Genomic DNA, 18,133 nt, shown 5'->3' on the forward strand with positions numbered 1-18,133 from the left:
TGTGTTGTAAAGCTATGGTTCTCAACCTTTATTTCATTTATGGACCTCTAAATTTTTCAAATGGAGGTGAGGACCCCTTTGGAAATCTTAGACATAGTTTGGGTCAGTGGACCACAGGTTGAAAACGACTGTTGTAAGGAACGGGGTCCCAATTGATAGTGGAAGAGATGTCATGTCTCATAAATATGCTGCCATCTCTAGACATCCATACTCATTATTCATAATATCAGACATTACAAAGTTGTGTACATTCCACTATAAAATGTTTGCACAACCTTAAGAGTCCCATTCTACTCCAACTGAAATCAATGGAAGTCTTTCCATTAATTTTAACAGGAGCTGGATCAGACACCTTTGTCCATATCTGACCAGACCCAGTGCCTCTTTGATGTTCTGATCATATAATAGGGCTCTTTGAAAAAGCAAATTGTGCACTTTGATATGACATTGCAACATTATGTAGTAAAGGCTGCAGCATATCTTGGCATAGTCCATACTTGACTTTTGGATGGATATGTTGTTTAAACACCACCATGACAATGCTAATTTGTGGAATAGCAGAATAAGTACAATACTATAACAAAGAAGTTCGCTACAAAATTCTGTCACTTCAGAGTACTTGCTCACAGATTACATTGTAGAGCAGTTAAGACAAAACTACCACTTTGCTCATCACATAGTATGCACCTGAAATGATGATGCCAAATCAGTTGCCATAAACAATTTTCAGTTTATTCATGCTTGGAGACGACGGTTCTTAACTTTTGAAAATCTGCAGTGCTGCCCTGATGAAAGTAAATACAGTTCCCTTTACACAGCATGAATTTGGAAATACAAATCCCCTTCATTTGTAGCTGCTCTCACATGTGCAGTGGGGTGCAGATTGCCACCTGCTACACCCATGAGTGTGTGTCAAATCACATAATGAATCTGAACTGCTAGATGTTACATTCGGACCTCTACTTTAGCTGATACACAGGTAAAACATATAGTCAGAAATCTACTTAGTGACTGTACAGCTGCACATATTGAAAACCATGTTATTTCAGGTTTCAGAGTAGCAGCCGTATTAGTCTGTATCCGCAAAAAGAAAAATTTGTTAGTCTCTCAGGTGCCACAAGTACTCCTTTTCTTTTTTCATGTTATTTCAGTGATGGAAGAAGGTTGTTCCTGCCACCCTTGATAATATAATGGTAGTCATAGTTTTCAAATTTGGGCACCTACATGGCATGTAGTGATGCATCTGGATCTTCAAATTAGCATTAAGTATTTAAAACAGGTACTTGATCAGGTAAGTACCAATTTGTGTCCACATCTAAAGAACTGGATGCTGTAACACACCGCATATGGGCATTTTATATTCTTGTTTATGATGAATAGCAGCTTACTCCATAAGCAGTTCCATTGATACATTTCTCTTCATCCTGAATAAGGTAACTGGTGTCCCCATCCTCTGATGCCCCAGAAACCTCTCAGATTTGGTCCAGTAAGTAGCAATTTTGTGTGAATTTATTTGTAATTCCCATCACCAATACAGTCTGGTGTATCCAGAGACGAACAGAGTCTCCCTTCCTTGAGATCTCAGTGCATTCTTGGGATCAGCTAACCCAGGTTCTCCCCTTCCTTCCTTCCGGTGTCTTCTTTTATACTCCTCAGCTCATGGCTAATAGGTTCATCAGCCCTCCCACCCTGATCAGCGAATTAGTGGCATATTCCCCAATCAGCCTTTTTCAGGGGAACTGACTGGTGCCTAAGTGCAGGCTCACCAGTTACTTTCCAGCATTCTGTCACACTAGCCTTCAGTACGAATAGCAGGCTCACTGGAGTAAGCAGCAATTTATCTTTTTCAAAATTTAAATAAGAAATTAGCAAGTAGATTTTAATTAGAGAATATTTTTGTTCCTTTTAAATAACGAGGCAATTAAATAGGCAGAGATCAGCTTCATGAGTTTGCATATGAATAGTAAAAGTCCTTAAACATCAGTATTAATGCAGCTTTCCTTTGGATTGTTCAGAGTAAAAGACGATAAAGTTAAACACTTCCAATCCATATTAACTTGTGGATGTTAAAAGAAGACAATATGATGGACACCTCACAGAACAATGTCTTCTGGAATTTACACCATGTTCCAAAAACAATGACAACATAAGAATTTATGTTTTCTTTATTGACTGACATCTCAAGCCCCATTAGCCTTCCCACTCGAGTCTCAGTTTGTAGCAGTTTAAGGCTTCACAAGAAAGCATGAGACAAAGGCAAACAGATGAGGAAACACCAAAGACTTGCTTCTCTATATGCAATTAGCAATTTCCACCTTTTAAACAGAAACCATTTAAAAATAGGAATACAAATCTAACGACCTTTTCTGTCCTGTCTATGGATGAACATAGTGATTATTAAAAACAATGAGAGTTATGCACCCACTTCAAGCCTGCTAAAGATAAACATAGTACTTCTCAGCCTTCCTTCATTAAAGCTGTCTCACAATACTTTTACGCATGCGTGCATTAGTTTGAATGAGACCAATTACTTGAACAAATAGAGACTGCCTATCATTGACCTAGAGATGTAATGCTACACTACCACAGGAGAAAATTTCAGGATGGTGAACTCAACTTTTCACTGAAAAAAATGTTAGAAGTCCTTGAAAGTATAAAACATTAGCAGCTTGCCTTAGCGTCACAACAGAACAGTACTAACATAATTTAGCATTAGAATTCATATGCACCTCTCATCTTACTAGAAACAAATACTTGCATTTTATAAGCTTCTAACATGCTGAGAATTTTCATTGTTTCTTCAATAATATATACGTGTAGACTTTTCTCAGGGTGCCATTCTTGGCCATTAGAGTTCACAATACAGTTCATAAGTATAAACATGATATATATTATTATTGTATTATAAGAAATCAGTACTTCAGTTTCTAACATACATCCTCAATAATAATCATGACCTATTATTGCATTTATACATCTAAACTAGTTGTTATGAGTAAACCCACAAATCACATTATAGTAACAGAAGTTAATGGATTCTGTATTCCATGCCACATGAATACAGAGCAATTGCAAATACAAAATCTGATATGTATAGAATATCGTCACCAGAAAACAAAAACAAAACAAAAAACCTGCAAAACATGCAGGGTAAAATAAATCAAACATAGTTCTCTGAAACTTTGTATCTAATTGGTAACATATATCTAGAATCCTGAAATAACTGATAATCACAGACCTCTTGAAAAGAAACAGCTCTCCACACATTTTGCATGTTGAAGTTTAAACTAATTCTTTAAAGGTTTTGCCTTCTTCTTTCCACTTCCCCATCCCCCACTGAGCTGGACTGGATGGTCTCGAAACGATATCCGCTCTTTATGAAATGGACCCAGGTTTGTTCTTTCTGAAGCAGATATGTCCTTTGCTATACAATCAAACAAGTGGCATGAAAATATGTCATCAGTTCAGTCAAATTAGATTATTTTTAATACAATAAAGTAAAAATTCTTTCATCAACATGTCTAATTTGGTAGTTTATACATTTGCATAGCTTGTGTCTTTTGTCTTTGTGCTTTTTCTTCAAAATAATTTCAAGGTTTAAAAGAAGCTTGTAGCAGTAATTTTGTAAATATAGTACAGTATGTTGGAAAATAAACTGCAAAATTATTAGACATAGGCAATGTAGTTTCCAAACAAGTTTCCCTACCTGCCCATTTTGAAATTATTTTAAAGAATATGCACAAGATACATTAGAGAAACAAGTCACTCTTATAATTAAAGATGTTTTGTAACCACACAAAGAACAAGCTTGGAGGTTTTATCTATTTAACTAGTAATTGTTTTGATAACATCAGTACAAATACAATGGGCCAGATTTGCTCTAAGTGACGTCAAAGGAAGTTTTGCCATTAGTGCTGATGAAAGCAGAACTGGGACAAAAAGACATTATACCCCCCCACCCCCCAAAAAAACTTTTAAATCTTATGAAATTATTCAGTATTTAGTAACATCTATACAAATACCTAAGTAATGCAACTACTGATTTCTACAAACAAGCAGCATAAGACAAGATGGGTTAATTTAATAGACAAGAGAATAATGTATAAAGAATGCCATAGATGTAATTTTATTTTAAGAAAATCAACACTTCAACTGACATAAATGTCTCCCTTTATCTCATTAGGCATGTAAAATCCTCTCATATTCTGTGTAACACATCTCACATTGTGTAGCAAATCCTCAGAGGAAAATGGTGAAGATAATACAGTTATCTAAGGTGTCTATTACCAAAGAATTAAGCTAAGCAAGCATAACCAAATTTTACAAGTGTCTTTCTGCCAATTATCAATAGAACCTGTTCTAATTTACCCATTTTGGGTAGTCCATACGTTATTTTCAACAATTTTAATTAGCTGCATTAAAGTAGTTCATAGAATCTTGGAGATTCGAAATGAAAAATGCCTATTATATCATCTCCGCCAAAACAGGATTGGTGACTGTTATATATGTGTTGCCTAATTTAGTTTTAATTTAGTTTAGTTTTAATTCCCAAGCAATGGCACCCTCACTACTTCCCTTCAGAGCTTATTCTACAGTATAACAGTATTCACAGTCAGGACATTTCCCCTGATATTCACTCTCCATCACCCCTTTTAATTTTATCCCATTACCCCTTGTTATACTGTCATGCACTACGCAAAATAACACTTCTCTCTTCTTGATATTTTGACCCTTCAAATATTTTTTATGCATCCCCGATTTTTAGTTGTGGCTTAGTCAAGCTATACATATTTTTCTTATTTAATTTTTCCTCACAATTCTTTTCTGATACTACTTACAGTAGACCTAATTAATAAGGTGTCAAAAATGCCTCTGGCAGCTGTTGCCCCATCTACACTAGGGCTCTCAACATTGGGTCATTCTGTTACCTTACCAATGGTAACAAGTTTTTAGAAAATGTCATTAGTGCAGACAGGACATTTAATAGGGAGCAAGGAGTTAAGGTATATAATAATTAATGGAAGCTTACTGTAAACTTTCAGGGAATTCTTTAGCTGGAGACATAAAGTACTCACAGAAGACAGCCGAAGCTGACAGCAGCAGAGTGGTAAATTCAATAATTTCCTTGATGAAGTTTCAAATTAAGCATAATAAAACAATAATATGAAGAAGTTTCTTTCTCAACTGAAGGAAAGACTGTGAAGTTGGAAAGCACAGTTGCTAAGAAGAAAAAGCACCAAGAATTAAGAATATGGAACATGGTTTGTTTATTTGTGGAAAAGAGGAAGTCGTTGTTACATGTTTAGACTAAAAGAAAGAAGTTGGCGCTATTGTGTGTATGTGACAGGCTTTCTCCAGCACATCTCTTATAAGCTGCAACAATACGAATGGGCGAAGGTGGGGACATGAATTATTTTTTTCCTTTCCCCATGTCACACCTTTTTATATCCCTTACATGGAAAAAAAAATCCCCATACCAAAATGGTTCTGGAAGTTCACCCAAAAGGGACAGAATTCAGTGGAGCAGAACTTGAAATTCATCACACCCTAACTACTAATGGCACTAGCTGCTTGTAAATTTCTACATTGTTTAAATTTGATTTCTAGTGGAAGGACTTCAGAAATCTTTGCATGTAGGGTTTTCTGCTTTTCCACATATAAACGCACATAATTCATTGGAAGGGACAGTACTACATTTCCATTGCTATGAAATAATATTCTGAAATGGAAATGTAAGAATTTTTTCCAGTTTGGTGTAATTTGCTGCAAGATAATTGTTAACATTTTACAAAATTATTGAGTTATATCTTTTTATTTGGACAGAACCATGTTATACTACGGCATGAACTGTTCTTGCCCCCAAAGTCTCTAAACTTCAGCTTCAAATGTCCACAAATTTACTTTGTATTTCTGATCGTAATATTTTTTTAAAATGTGTGTTAATTTTTTTTGTAAATAAATATGAATTTAATAATTTTTAGAGTTTGCAAACTGTGTCGACAACAAGTGGTGTTCCAACAGTCTGTGATTACACTTGTCGGAAGAATGACAATCAAATCTCAGACTTCAAAAAGTCTATGCAGTTATACAGTGTCACAGAGTAGGATTAAACACTCAGTCTTTTGATGGTTTTGTAGGTTTCCAGAAAATTCTACAGGACCAGATTCTCTGTTTCACTGAGTTTATATTCAGTGAAGCAAAGAGGGGGATTCGTAAGGGTGGCTCCCTGATTATCTAGCCATTCTCTACCTCCGTAACTGACAAGATCCATATATGGCGTGCAAAGGATTGCTCTTTAGTGGCTAAAAAAAAATAATCAACTACTCTCTGAAGGGAAAGACTAACCAAACTACTATGAAATCCCAAGAGTGTAGGGAAGCTATAAGATAACTACACAAGACATTTCACCTCTATGTGCCTCAGCTTTCCCAACTCTGTAAAATGGAATAATGATACTGACCTTTGTGAAGCATTTTGAGATCTATCAATGAAAAGCAGTATATAAGAACTAGGTATTATTATTATTATTACTACTGCTACTGACAGTCTTAGCAGACAGGTTAAAGACTGAACGGATAGGGAGATTAAACAACCTCATCATACCTAAAGATTGTCCCTTGAACACAGAATTGAATCAGATTGGCATGGGAGTATAGCGAAGCCTGTTCTTTTCTATACCTACTCTAGACTGATGCTGCAGGCTTTACACACAGAAAACTACCACTGGTTTACACATTAATCATGATTGAAAGACTGGGCCTTGGGATTCTGTGATTATGCCAGAGGCAGTCTGGGTAGTCAATGGAGGAGTTCACCTTGTAAGAAAAGTACCTCAATTTTATCCCAGTCCTTCCTGGAGCTGAATGTAGAAACAACCTGTGGGAAAGAAAAAGGAGCCAGCTGCAGGGCAGACACTGCAGAACTAGGAATTGTCTACGCACAAATTGACCCTGAAATAACAGTTTCGGCTGTAATTCACAGTTAGTTACTTTTGTGAAGTTGTGCACGGATGCACTTATTTTGCATTAAGAGTGTCTTATTTATACAAAATGAGCGTCCATACACAGACTAGCACTGAAATAACAAAAGATGTCAATTAAAATCAATTTAGTTATTTTGGTGTCAATCTGTCTGTAATTTTAATTTAATCTGTCTCTTTATTCTACGCTATCAATATAGAAACCTGGGCAAACTTTTCTCTGAGTGAAGCGTTCCACTAAAGAGAGAATCATCTCCAACGTTTCCAGTCCCGTCTAGATCCAGGGGTACAACAGGAATTTACAGAATTGGTAACACCATTTTGAACTGAGAGAGTATTCCTTACTTATACAGCACCACTTATTCCCAGAAATTCTGCACTGCAGTCTCTCACTGAAATGAATGGGTAACAAATACCAGTTTATGTTTCATCTGTTTATTTATATTTTTTCTCTTTTCTTCTGATTTGTCTTCTCCTCCTCCTCATTGGTATATGTGTTTGTAGCTGCTTGTTTCCTTCTGGCCACAGGAGGCCAAGCAGGATTATTATTTTAAAGTGTTTTTTTTTAAACAGCCAAGAGAGGGGACAAAGAAAGAATGGAGAGATAGAGGAAGATGATTGATTGGAGATACCAGAGATAAAGCCAGAGATCCCTACTAACTAATACCTGGCACTTTGATAGCATTTTGTATTTTTCAAGGTGCTGTAGCAAACATTAATCTCAATGGGGCTAATTACATGAGTAAGAGCTGCATGGTCAGGCATTTATTCATTGCAAAACTATTCTGTGGGCCTTCAGCTGTTGTCTTTGTGCCCTTTCTCAAAGTCAGACTCTACACATAGTGGCAACCACAAGAATACCCCTGTTAATAAGTATGATTAGTATTACATTTAAACAGAATTGGACAAGTCTATTAAATAGAATAATTATACACTGACTGTGCTAAATTGTAACAGTTTGCCAGATGGGAATAAAATCATGAACAATTCTTAAACAAGAAAAGTGAATAACTCATACTATTCATACCTCTAAAATTGTGAAGCTGTTATTAAAAATGATTTGTTTATAGTAACACTGTGTTTTTGGCTATGTGAAGCTCCAAGTATCAAAGATATTTTCAGGTGCTTGCACATACCAAATAATATTTTTGTTTAAATATGTGCTGAAAGCATCTCTTGAGTTTGGTTAGAGTGTTCATATTTTCAAGCAGTCACTTCTCTGATGTTTAATCTGTTTTCTGCTAATGATTTGTTCTGGTCTTTTTTGGTTAAATCCTTGGTTCTTTAACAAATGTCAAGGTTTACATATGCTCTGTTTGGATAAGTAATGCAATATGTAAAATGCTTTGAATGAAACTCTTGGTATTTAGAAAAAAAACCTTTGTTAAACAAGTTATGTTAGAAATTTTCATGATGTATGCTAAGACGTCATAGGATTTTCATCGATACACCTAACATGTTGTCTGGATATATAATTCATTTCAAAGTCCTTACCATATTGTATTGCTTAACAGCAAATACTGCAAAAGAAAGCATGGAGAGAAAAATTTCAACATTTTAATGAAAGTGACCAGAACGAATCCTTAGCAGCACAGCGTTTACATCAATTTAAGCTCTGCGAATGAGTTAGATTCAGCAGGTTTAGGGGTGAGCTAGATGCTACAGTCTATCAGCAGTTGTTTTTAATGTTGTTTCTTATGTCCACATTGAAGTTATACTGGCCACTTCTCCTGAACATTATTTGTAGCATTTAAACTTTTTTTTATAAATAGATAAAAATCAGGGGAGAAAATAAATAGAAAACTCTGAGGGCAAAATTCTGGCCCTTTTGAAATCAATGGGAGTTTTAGAGTAGGGTGAGGATTTTACCCCCAATGTATAATATATTTGGTATGTCAATAAACATATATTGTGATCTTAGTTACACTGTCTCATACATTTTTAAACCAGTTCAAAATGACTTTTTAATACTTTAACTCTAATTTTCAATTTGATCAATTTTCTTCATATTATTATTTCACTCTTATTCTGCAGTAGCATCAAGAAGCCTCAACCACTTTTCAGACTCAAAAACAGACCTGTTAAAAACAACTCTTATCAGATTTTGTAATATAAATGAGACAGTACATTTAGAACTTTTAACAAGCATACAATTTAGAAAGGGATGTGTAAAGATCAAAGATGAGGAAAAAAACCTCACAGGATTTGGGGTATGACATCTTTAACGATATTCTTTGTCGGTTAAATCCCAGTCCTGCAAACATTTTTGCAAGTGTTAAACTTTATGTACGGGTCTTCTTGACTTCATGTTAAGAACCGGCATACACATTTATAGGATTGGAGCCTGATTTTTGAATTTTGTAAACAAGACAACTAATTTTAAATTTTGTCACTTCTGCCTGCATGCTACAAATGTTTATGCACATGAGTACCCTCACGGATCTCCAAAGGACTACTCAAATGCATAAAGATACTCATGAGTTTAAGTGTTTGCAGGGTATGGGCCATAAATTGAAACTATTTACTTATGGCATTTCATAGAATCATAGAATCATAGAATCATAGAATATCAGGGTTGGAAGGGACCCCAGAAGGTCATCTAGTCCAACCCCCTGCTCAAAGCAGGACCAAGTCCCAGTTAAATCATCCCAGCCAGGGCTTTGTCAAGCCTGACCTTAAAAACCTCTAAGGAAGGAGATTCTACCACCTCCCTAGGTAACGCATTCCAGTGTTTCACCACCCTCTTAGTGAAAAAGTTTTTCCTAATATCCAATCTAAACCTCCCCCATTGCAACTTGAGACCATTACTCCTCGTTCTGTCATCTGCTACCATTGAGAACAGTCTAGAGCCATCCTCTTTGAAACCCCCTTTCAGGTAGTTGAAAGCAGCTATCAAATCCCCCCTCATTCTTCTCTTCTGCAGACTAAACAATCCCAGCTCCCTCAGCCTCTCCTCATAAGTCATGTGCTCTAGACCCCTAATCATTTTTGTTGCCCTTCGCTGGACTCTTTCCAATTTATCCACATCCTTCTTGTAGTGTGGGGCCCAAAACTGGACACAGTACTCCAGATGAGGCCTCACCAGTGTCGAATAGAGGGGAACGATCACGTCCCTCGATCTGCTCGCTATGCCCCTACTTATACATCCCAAAATGCCATTGGCCTTCTTGGCAACAAGGGCACACTGCTGACTCATATCCAGCTTCTCGTCCACTGTCACCCCTAGGTCCTTTTCCGCAGAACTGCTGCCTAGCCATTCGGTCCCTAGTCTGTAGCGGTGCATTGGATTCTTCCATCCTAAGTGCAGGACCCTGCACTTATCCTTATTGAACCTCATCAGATTTCTTTTGGCCCAATCCTCCAATTTGTCTAGGTCCTTCTGTATCCTATCCCTCCCCTCCAGCGTATCTACCACTCCTCCCAGTTTAGTATCATCCGCAAATTTGCTGAGAGTGCAATCCACACCATCCTCCAGATCATTTATGAAGATATTGAACAAAACCGGCCCCAGGACCCACCCCTGGGGCACTCCACTTGACACCGGCTGCCAACTAGACATGGAGCCATTGATCACTACCCGTTGAGCCCGACAATCTAGCCAGCTTTCTACCCACCTTATAGTGCATTCATCCAGCCCATACTTCCTTAACTTGCTGACAAGAATGCTGTGGGAGACCGTGTCAAAAGCTTTGCTAAAGTCAAGAAACAATACATCCACTGCTTTCCCTTCATCCACAGAACCAGTAATCTCATCATAAAAGGCGATTAGATTAGTCAGGCATGACCTTCCCTTGGTGAATCCATGCTGACTGTTCCTGATCACTTTCCTCTCCTCTAAGTGCTTCAGGATTGATTCTTTGAGGACCTGCTCCATGATTTTTCCAGGGACTGAGGTGAGGCTGACTGGCCTGTAGTTCCCAGGATCCTCCTTCTTCCCTTTTTTAAAGATGGGCACTACATTAGCCTTTTTCCAGTCATCCGGGACTTCCCCCGTTCGCCATGAGTTTTCAAAGATAATGGCCAAGGGCTCTGCAATCACAGCCGCCAATTCCTTCAGCACTCTCGGATGCAATTCGTCCGGCCCCATGGACTTGTGCACGTCCAGCTTTTCTAAATAGTCCCTAACCACCTCTATCTCTACAGATTTCTATACAATGAAACCATGTTTTAAAAAGCCAATAATCCAAATTTTCAATTTCCCTCCAAATAACTGTAAAACACAACATTTTTTAAATCACAGGAGGGACTAATATTAAGGTTGCCTGGCACTTCCCATTACAAGACTATGTTCTCAGTTGCTTTGCAAGCTTTACCTATTTTGGCTGAAATAAATTTTTCATGCCAGCTATCTGCCTCAGGCGGATTCTTTTTAATTCTGGTGACCTTTCATATGAGCAGCTCTTGCAACATCCATGCTATGGAGCAGGGACTTTAATTTTAGCAAGGAGGCAGCCTTTGTGTCAGGGATGTGTCTTTTGCCATTCCCATGATCTGTTCAAATTTAGCCAAGTTATAAGCCTTTGAAAAATCTTAGTTCACACATGATCAGTACAGACTTGCTAGAGCTTTGCAGATACATTCCAGAAGATTATGCCCCCACTAAGCTTCTTTGGTCTGGAATTTCAGGGACTGAGTAGGACTTTCCCTACAACTGCTCCTGCAGGTTGGGCCAGGTCCAGGCATGGAATAGGAAACTGCTTGAATCAAATGCAAAGGGAACAAGAACTGGACTGTGTGTGTATGTGTGTGTGTGTGGGGGGGGGGAAGGCGGGGAGAGGAGCAGTATAATAGGACAGGGAGCCAGTGGTGGGGTGTGGTTTGAGACTGGAAGTTGAGGGGATGAGGAGCTGGAAGGAGGGAACTGGCACTGAAATGGCAAGGAGACTGGAATTGAGAGTGGGAAAAAGACTTCGACTGGTGGTGGGAGACTAGGACTGGGATAAGAAGCTCAGGAGTGGAGCCTGAGACTGGCTAGAGGAGGAGAGTGGGACTGAGACAAGGAGCCACAGATGAGGAAGAGACAGAATTGGGCAGGTTGGAGGCAAAGGAGCAGAAGTGGTCAAGCTTGGGGAAATAAGAAAAGTCTGTGCCCATTAGAGCACACTCCTCTCCAGAGCCTGAAATGAAGCCCTAGATTCCTGTATCTCACCATTCCTCTGAAATCAGTAAATATCAATAAAACCCACTGGCAAAGTGAGTGCTAATTCAGATAGAGGATGAGTACAGGCTATTTTACTCAGTTAGCTCAAGTGGCAGAGGTCTGTGTGGTGGATCTAAAGGTTCCAGCCTTAATAATCACCCAAGTGGATGTCAATATGTTACATGATGGAATTTCTGTTTTTTTCAGTTTGCTTATTTAAAAACCTAGAAAATTCCATACCAAAAACTACATTACAACAACACGATTAATATTGCAAAGTCAAGCACGCAAAATTAGGAAATACCAGAATTAAGGTTCCCTTTGTGATCTTAATTCATTTCCGCATGTACACACGGACTATGAAACAGTCTTCAATTACAAGCACAAATGCTATTTTTTCCATCAGACTCCTGCCTCATTCAGTGCATATGATGGACCTGCTGTGGAGATAAATCAGCACCGTGTAATAAAGGAGGCTTTTGTCTGTAGGACCCCTGTCCATTTGTTGTAGAAGATGGAAGGTGTGTAGTAAATGAGACAGGGGACTGCAGGAAGAGAAGTACAGTCTCATGGTTAAGACACTGAATGTTGCCCTGGAGAATTCGATTCTCTACCTCTGTCACTAAGTTACTGTGTGATGCTAGGCAAGTCACTTAAATCAAACTTTTCAGAGGTGGTCATTAGTTGTGTTCCTCCTTTTCTGGGTGCCGGACTTCCCACCCGGAAGTTTGAACTGCAAAGTGCTGAGCACTCACAGCTGCAACTGAAGTCAATGAGAGCTGTGCTTTGAACGTATTAAGTGCTATATTATATTACTTGCTCTGAGAAAAAAACAGGAGGTAATTGGGTGCCAAAAATTGGGTGCCAAATTGGGTGCCAAAAATTAGTGGATACTTTTGACCTAAGTCTTTTTGCCTCAGTTCCCCACCTGTAAAGTTGTGAAGATAAATTAATTAATGTCTGGAAGCACTTCGATACTATAGCAGCGGTGGCCAAGCTTACTGACCCTCCAAGCCACATACGATAATCTTCAGAAGCTCGAGAGCCAGGCACACCTTCCAGGGCTTGGGGCTTCTGCCCTATGGCAGGGTGGTGGGGCAAGGGGCTTTAGCCTGCCTGGGCTTGAGGCTTCAGCAAGAGTGGGGCTGAAGCCCTGATCTCTGGCAGGTGCCTCCCATGGGGCTGAAGCCCTGTGACCCACCACAGGGCAGAAGCCCTGAGCTCCCCGCTAAGTCTGGTAGGCAGAGAACGGGGGACATAGCGGGGCTCTGCAAGCTGCACTTTAACTGTAAAAGAGTCACATGGGTTTGGCCACCCCTGTACTATAGAAATGAGTGCCACAGAAAAGCCCATATGGAAAATAATAATTCTCTCTTCAGAGCAGGGTTTGAATAGTGTGCAATAAATAAGGCCTGGGCCACACACTGAGCAATAAGGATAAAACAAAATATTGTATAGCTGCCTATTAAATGAGCACTGTCCATTCTGTGCACAGGGGTCTTGTTGAAAAAAATACAGTATGTAATCATTTAACTAGACCATCATAATGAATACGCACAAGGGAGCCAAATTAAGGTTGCACAGGCACCTTAATTCTGGCATTTCCTAACTTTTGAGTGTTTGACTTTTTAACCTTAATAATGTTCTTTTAATGTAGTTTTTGAGTGTAATTATAGATCTATGTCTGTCTCTATATCTGATATATATGTCTCATAGGTGAAAACAATATTTATGTATGCATTATTTCTAGGGCTTTCCCAACAAAATATGTATCCCAAAAACAGATTAAGCACTTTATTAAAGGAATGCAATAAATAGGCTTTATTATTAGGGTATTAATGAATTATGGGTGAAATCTTGGTCCTTCTGAAGTTAATGAGAATTTTGCCACTGACTTCAGCGGAATCAAAATTAGACCCAGAAGTCCAGCTTTTCACTCTGTCCCATTATTACTGTGATTCTTTACTAGAATCAAACCTAAGCTCCGTATCTTGTAAGTGGCTGCATGTGGGAGGATCCCTGCACCTGCACATTAAAGTCAATGGGGCTCCAGGAGGACATACAAGATTCTAGGCATGCTGAATCACTTCACTTGTAGGCTTGGGGCCACAGGCGCTGGATCTAGGGGTGCGGGGCTGATGCTGCCACACTCCCTGGCTTGGAGTGATTTCCATCATATAGGGTTTACAGTTTTGTTCAATGGCTCTCAGCACCCCCATTGTACAAATTGTTCCAGCACCCTGGCTTAACTCTAAAGAAAATTTTTGAAAAGAAAGCCCATGTCACTTTCATGAATCTTTAATTCATTGTGCCAATTTATTTTATGATGCTCTGTCAAATTTTAAATATTACTACTTGAGAGTAAAACTGCACTTTTGTCATTTAATATATCCAGAAAAAAGTTAGAGAAAATAACGAAACTGTCAAAGCTGATACACCTACAGTCTGACCAACCAACTTTGCTTTGTTTTGCTGGTAAGTACATCACTCGCCTCATGTGTCTGGCCATGGGTTTATTTTTGCCAAGAAAGGCCTTGATCATGCAGATGGATGTGCACTGGTACAGAGCTCCATTGACTTTAAATGGGGTTCTTTGTGATGCAGGGATATGCCTGGGTGGATCCATTTGTAGGACCTACCCTTGTCTTGACATGGAGGTTCTAAGCAGTTTAGTTAACTCATCAATGAGCAAGAAATATATAATTAGTACTTACTTGCTCCTTTTCTCACATACTACTCTTGGTAGTTAACAAAATAATACTATCAAGTTTTCATAAGTAGCTATCAGTACACTTTACATATTTGGTCAGTATTATTATCCCCATTTTACATATGCAGAGACTGAGGTATAGAGAGGGGAAGTGACTTGCCAAAATTTACCTAGCAGGTAGTGACAGAGTCCCACTCCAATACTTTTCTTACTAGACCACAGTGTCTCCCAAGTAGCTATAATATAGCCCAACAATACAATTAATTTGCTATACACAGAAAATCAGTTTTCTATATCTCTCAGATTTTGTGCAAATAAGTTCTATTGTGTTGTGTTTTTTCACACATTATGCTTTAAAAACACCTTAATAAACTCAATAATAACTAAAGTAACATTATATAATTTCTGTTCATAGCTGATATTGTTTTATTCTTAATTATATCTTGAATAAAAAGTATCAATATTATATGAGTCACAGTTGAAAAAGTACATATTTGGAAAGTCTGTATTTGGATTATAGCTCAGAGTACAATACAGCCCTAAATATACAAGGATGTTATACATATGAATAAGTAATTATTACTATGAAGTGTTCTCCACCTTAAAAGTATATTTAAAATGATCAGACTTTTCAATAGGTGTCCATGCCGTACTACTAGGTATAACAACATTTATCAAGACTTCAAGCATGTCAGAATAGTAGAACATTTCCCAGTCATCTCACACATAAAGTTTGCACAGCTGTCTGTTCTCCCATCATGCCCTCTGTTTGATGGATTGCAGGCCTGCCAAAATATATGTGGACATTTCAGCTAGCTATAAGCCTACAGAAGATATCTACCTTACTCCTAATTATGGTGGCAGTAGTTGTGATTCTAGAGTAAGGTAGGGTTCAATTTAATGCAAGGCTAGGGTTAAAGACTTTATTCTGGATGACAGATACACTATATCTTCTCCAAATTTACAGCACTTAATCTGTGAGTGAAGAGTGAATTTTATGGCTATTTTCAAGTAAGCTGTTAAGCACTTAATATTAATTTAAAATGATCCCTTAAAAATTTCGTTACAAAATTACGTTGAGTTTCAGAATCTTTCAGGCCTCTCCAATGGCTTGTTATTAATCCTTTAAACCCCCCATACAGTCAAATCTAATTGAAAAAAACCTGGAAAAAGGCACATTTGAAAAAGTCTGTAATTAAGCAACTTCATTAATTACTGTTGTTTGAAATGTATTACAATCAGAGCCAATTCAATGATTCATGTCATTCTTTTGTGTCACTGTGATATCAGAGACAACTCAATCATTCCTCACTATTCCTCACTCATTAATTTGCATGCTATAGTTCTACTGGCTAGAGTAAATCAATTACATAAGGGTGGCTGTATCTAATGCTGTCTCCTCTGAGGGTCCTGAGCATTGATGCTCCTGTACTTCTCCAGCTGGTTGAGCAGACAAAAGGTAGGATACTCAAAATTAAGGTTTCCATGGCAGCTTTGCCTTTTGTGCATTTTATTACTATTAATAAACATTTTTATAATGTTGTAAGTTTATATATCTCTTTAAAGATACAAGGTGAAATATGGAGATCCCTGGTCCATTTTTATACTGAGGCATATTATCATTGGAGTCAATGGGAGTTAGCTAAATATAGAATCAGTAAAATATGAGTAAAGACATTGGGATTTAGCTCAGAAATAAAATGTTTCCTGCCCCATGAGTTTACAGACTGCTAGCAGCAAAATAAAGATAAAGATGATACAGAAGACTACATTTCTGGAATGACAATCTGGAGATTACTAACGCTGAGGAACTGGTTAAAGAAGTGGATTAAGGAGGGGTTTGAAGGAATAGAATGGACAGTAAGAGCTTTCTTGATGTAGGAGGTAGCATGATAGATGGCTCACAACCTTCAAATGAAACTGGGTGGAGCTCAGGGAGTGGGTAGCGTGGAGGAGTAGGAAGAAGCAGAAATGTAGGTGAGTACAAGATGTAAAAGGCCTCATAGGTGACAACAATGTAGAAGATTTGCTAAGTGATCATGAAGTGCTAGAATATAGGATGCAATGATGGGAAACAAGGAGGGAAGACTCTACCAGAGAGGAGGAAAAGGAAGATGATTTTTTCAGCAGAATTTTGTATAGATTGGAGGAGGGACAGCCGGAGCCAGGAGACTGGACAGTAAAAGCTTACTGTTTATTTAATTAGTTAATTTAACTAGAGGGTTTTTTGTAGTCTTACCACAGTAGTATACAAATGCTTCATTAATCATGATGAACTTAATTTCACAATATAGTGATGTAGTAGAGAAGTAATCTAGGTGAGAGGTGACCAGGGAATGTATAAAGGTTTAGCAGTGGAGACGATAAGTCAAGGGTAGATTCGGAAAATAATGATAAGGAAGAAGTGCCGGGATTTAGGTATCTGATTAAGGCAAGCTTCCTTGCCTGAGAAGTGATGCTTTCCTAAATCAGTGACTCAGCGAGAGATTAGCATGTGCGGAGGAGGAGAGGTAAGAATTAAAGGTGAGATACTGAAAGCACCTGTGTGATTTAAGAGCACAAGTCCCATTGATTTTCAATTCTAAATCATGCATGTGCTTTTGGAAATTCCACTCTAAAAGATAACAACAAAATTATAGGCCTCAGAAACAAGGAGGAGAATGGAAATAAAGGATGAGAAGGCCAGCGATTAGGAGAAAAAAAGGATATGTTCAAATTAGGAAAAATGGAGCTGGTGGCTGGACAGTGCAGAAGAGATGTCAGAGAGACATTTAAAAGTGCAAGACTGGTTGGAGTGGGGAGAGATCTGGAGTAGAGGCAGATTTAGGGATAATTAGCATTGGAAGTCAAAACCACAAGAAGAGTCATAGTGACAGAAAGAGGGAGGAGGAGACTGAAAACAGGTCACTGTGATCAGGTCTTGCACTATATGACCACAAACTGGGCATTGGTGTAAGTATTTTAGTCTATCCTTCCAATTTGTCAAAGCTATACTATATTCTAATTCTCTCTAAGAAATCCCATCCACAATTTTGCATTACCTAGGCATCTAGAATGTTAATAGTCTTACATAAAAATGATCTACAAGCTTGGTTACTGTCCTATTTACTGCAAAGTTCCTGACATTAATTAAAATATTAATTAGTATGGGACCCATACCTGAACTTTGCATGACTATTTGACAATAAATCACTAATAATCACTGCTAAAGGCACACAGACTAATTAAGGCAATTGAGAAGATATACTGGCTACTTATTCACCTTGTCTCTTAATACAAATATAAGGGGATAGGAAATGAAATT

General features: G+C 38.1%; 1 protein-coding gene across 5 annotated transcripts in view; it reads right to left on the bottom strand.

Annotated features, from left to right (window-relative positions):
* Positions 1-2,023: 2,023 nt before the first annotated feature.
* The window catches only part of LRRIQ1 (leucine rich repeats and IQ motif containing 1), a 167,751-nt gene continuing 151,641 nt past the window's right edge, over positions 2,024-18,133 (bottom strand). The window contains exon 27 of one of the 5 annotated variants that reach the window (XM_037885640.2): positions 2,024-3,424. In XM_037885640.2, the coding sequence (XP_037741568.1) occupies positions 3,288-3,424 (137 nt within the window). In that variant the 3' untranslated portion in view covers positions 2,024-3,287. The remainder of the gene's footprint in view (positions 3,425-18,133) is intronic. The other 4 variants (XM_043546886.1, XM_043546892.1, XM_007069607.4 and 1 more) reach the window with 4 other exon arrangements.

Source organism: Chelonia mydas, chromosome 1 (genome assembly GCF_015237465.2).
Source record: "Chelonia mydas isolate rCheMyd1 chromosome 1, rCheMyd1.pri.v2, whole genome shotgun sequence".
NCBI lineage: Eukaryota > Metazoa > Chordata > Testudines > Cheloniidae > Chelonia > Chelonia mydas.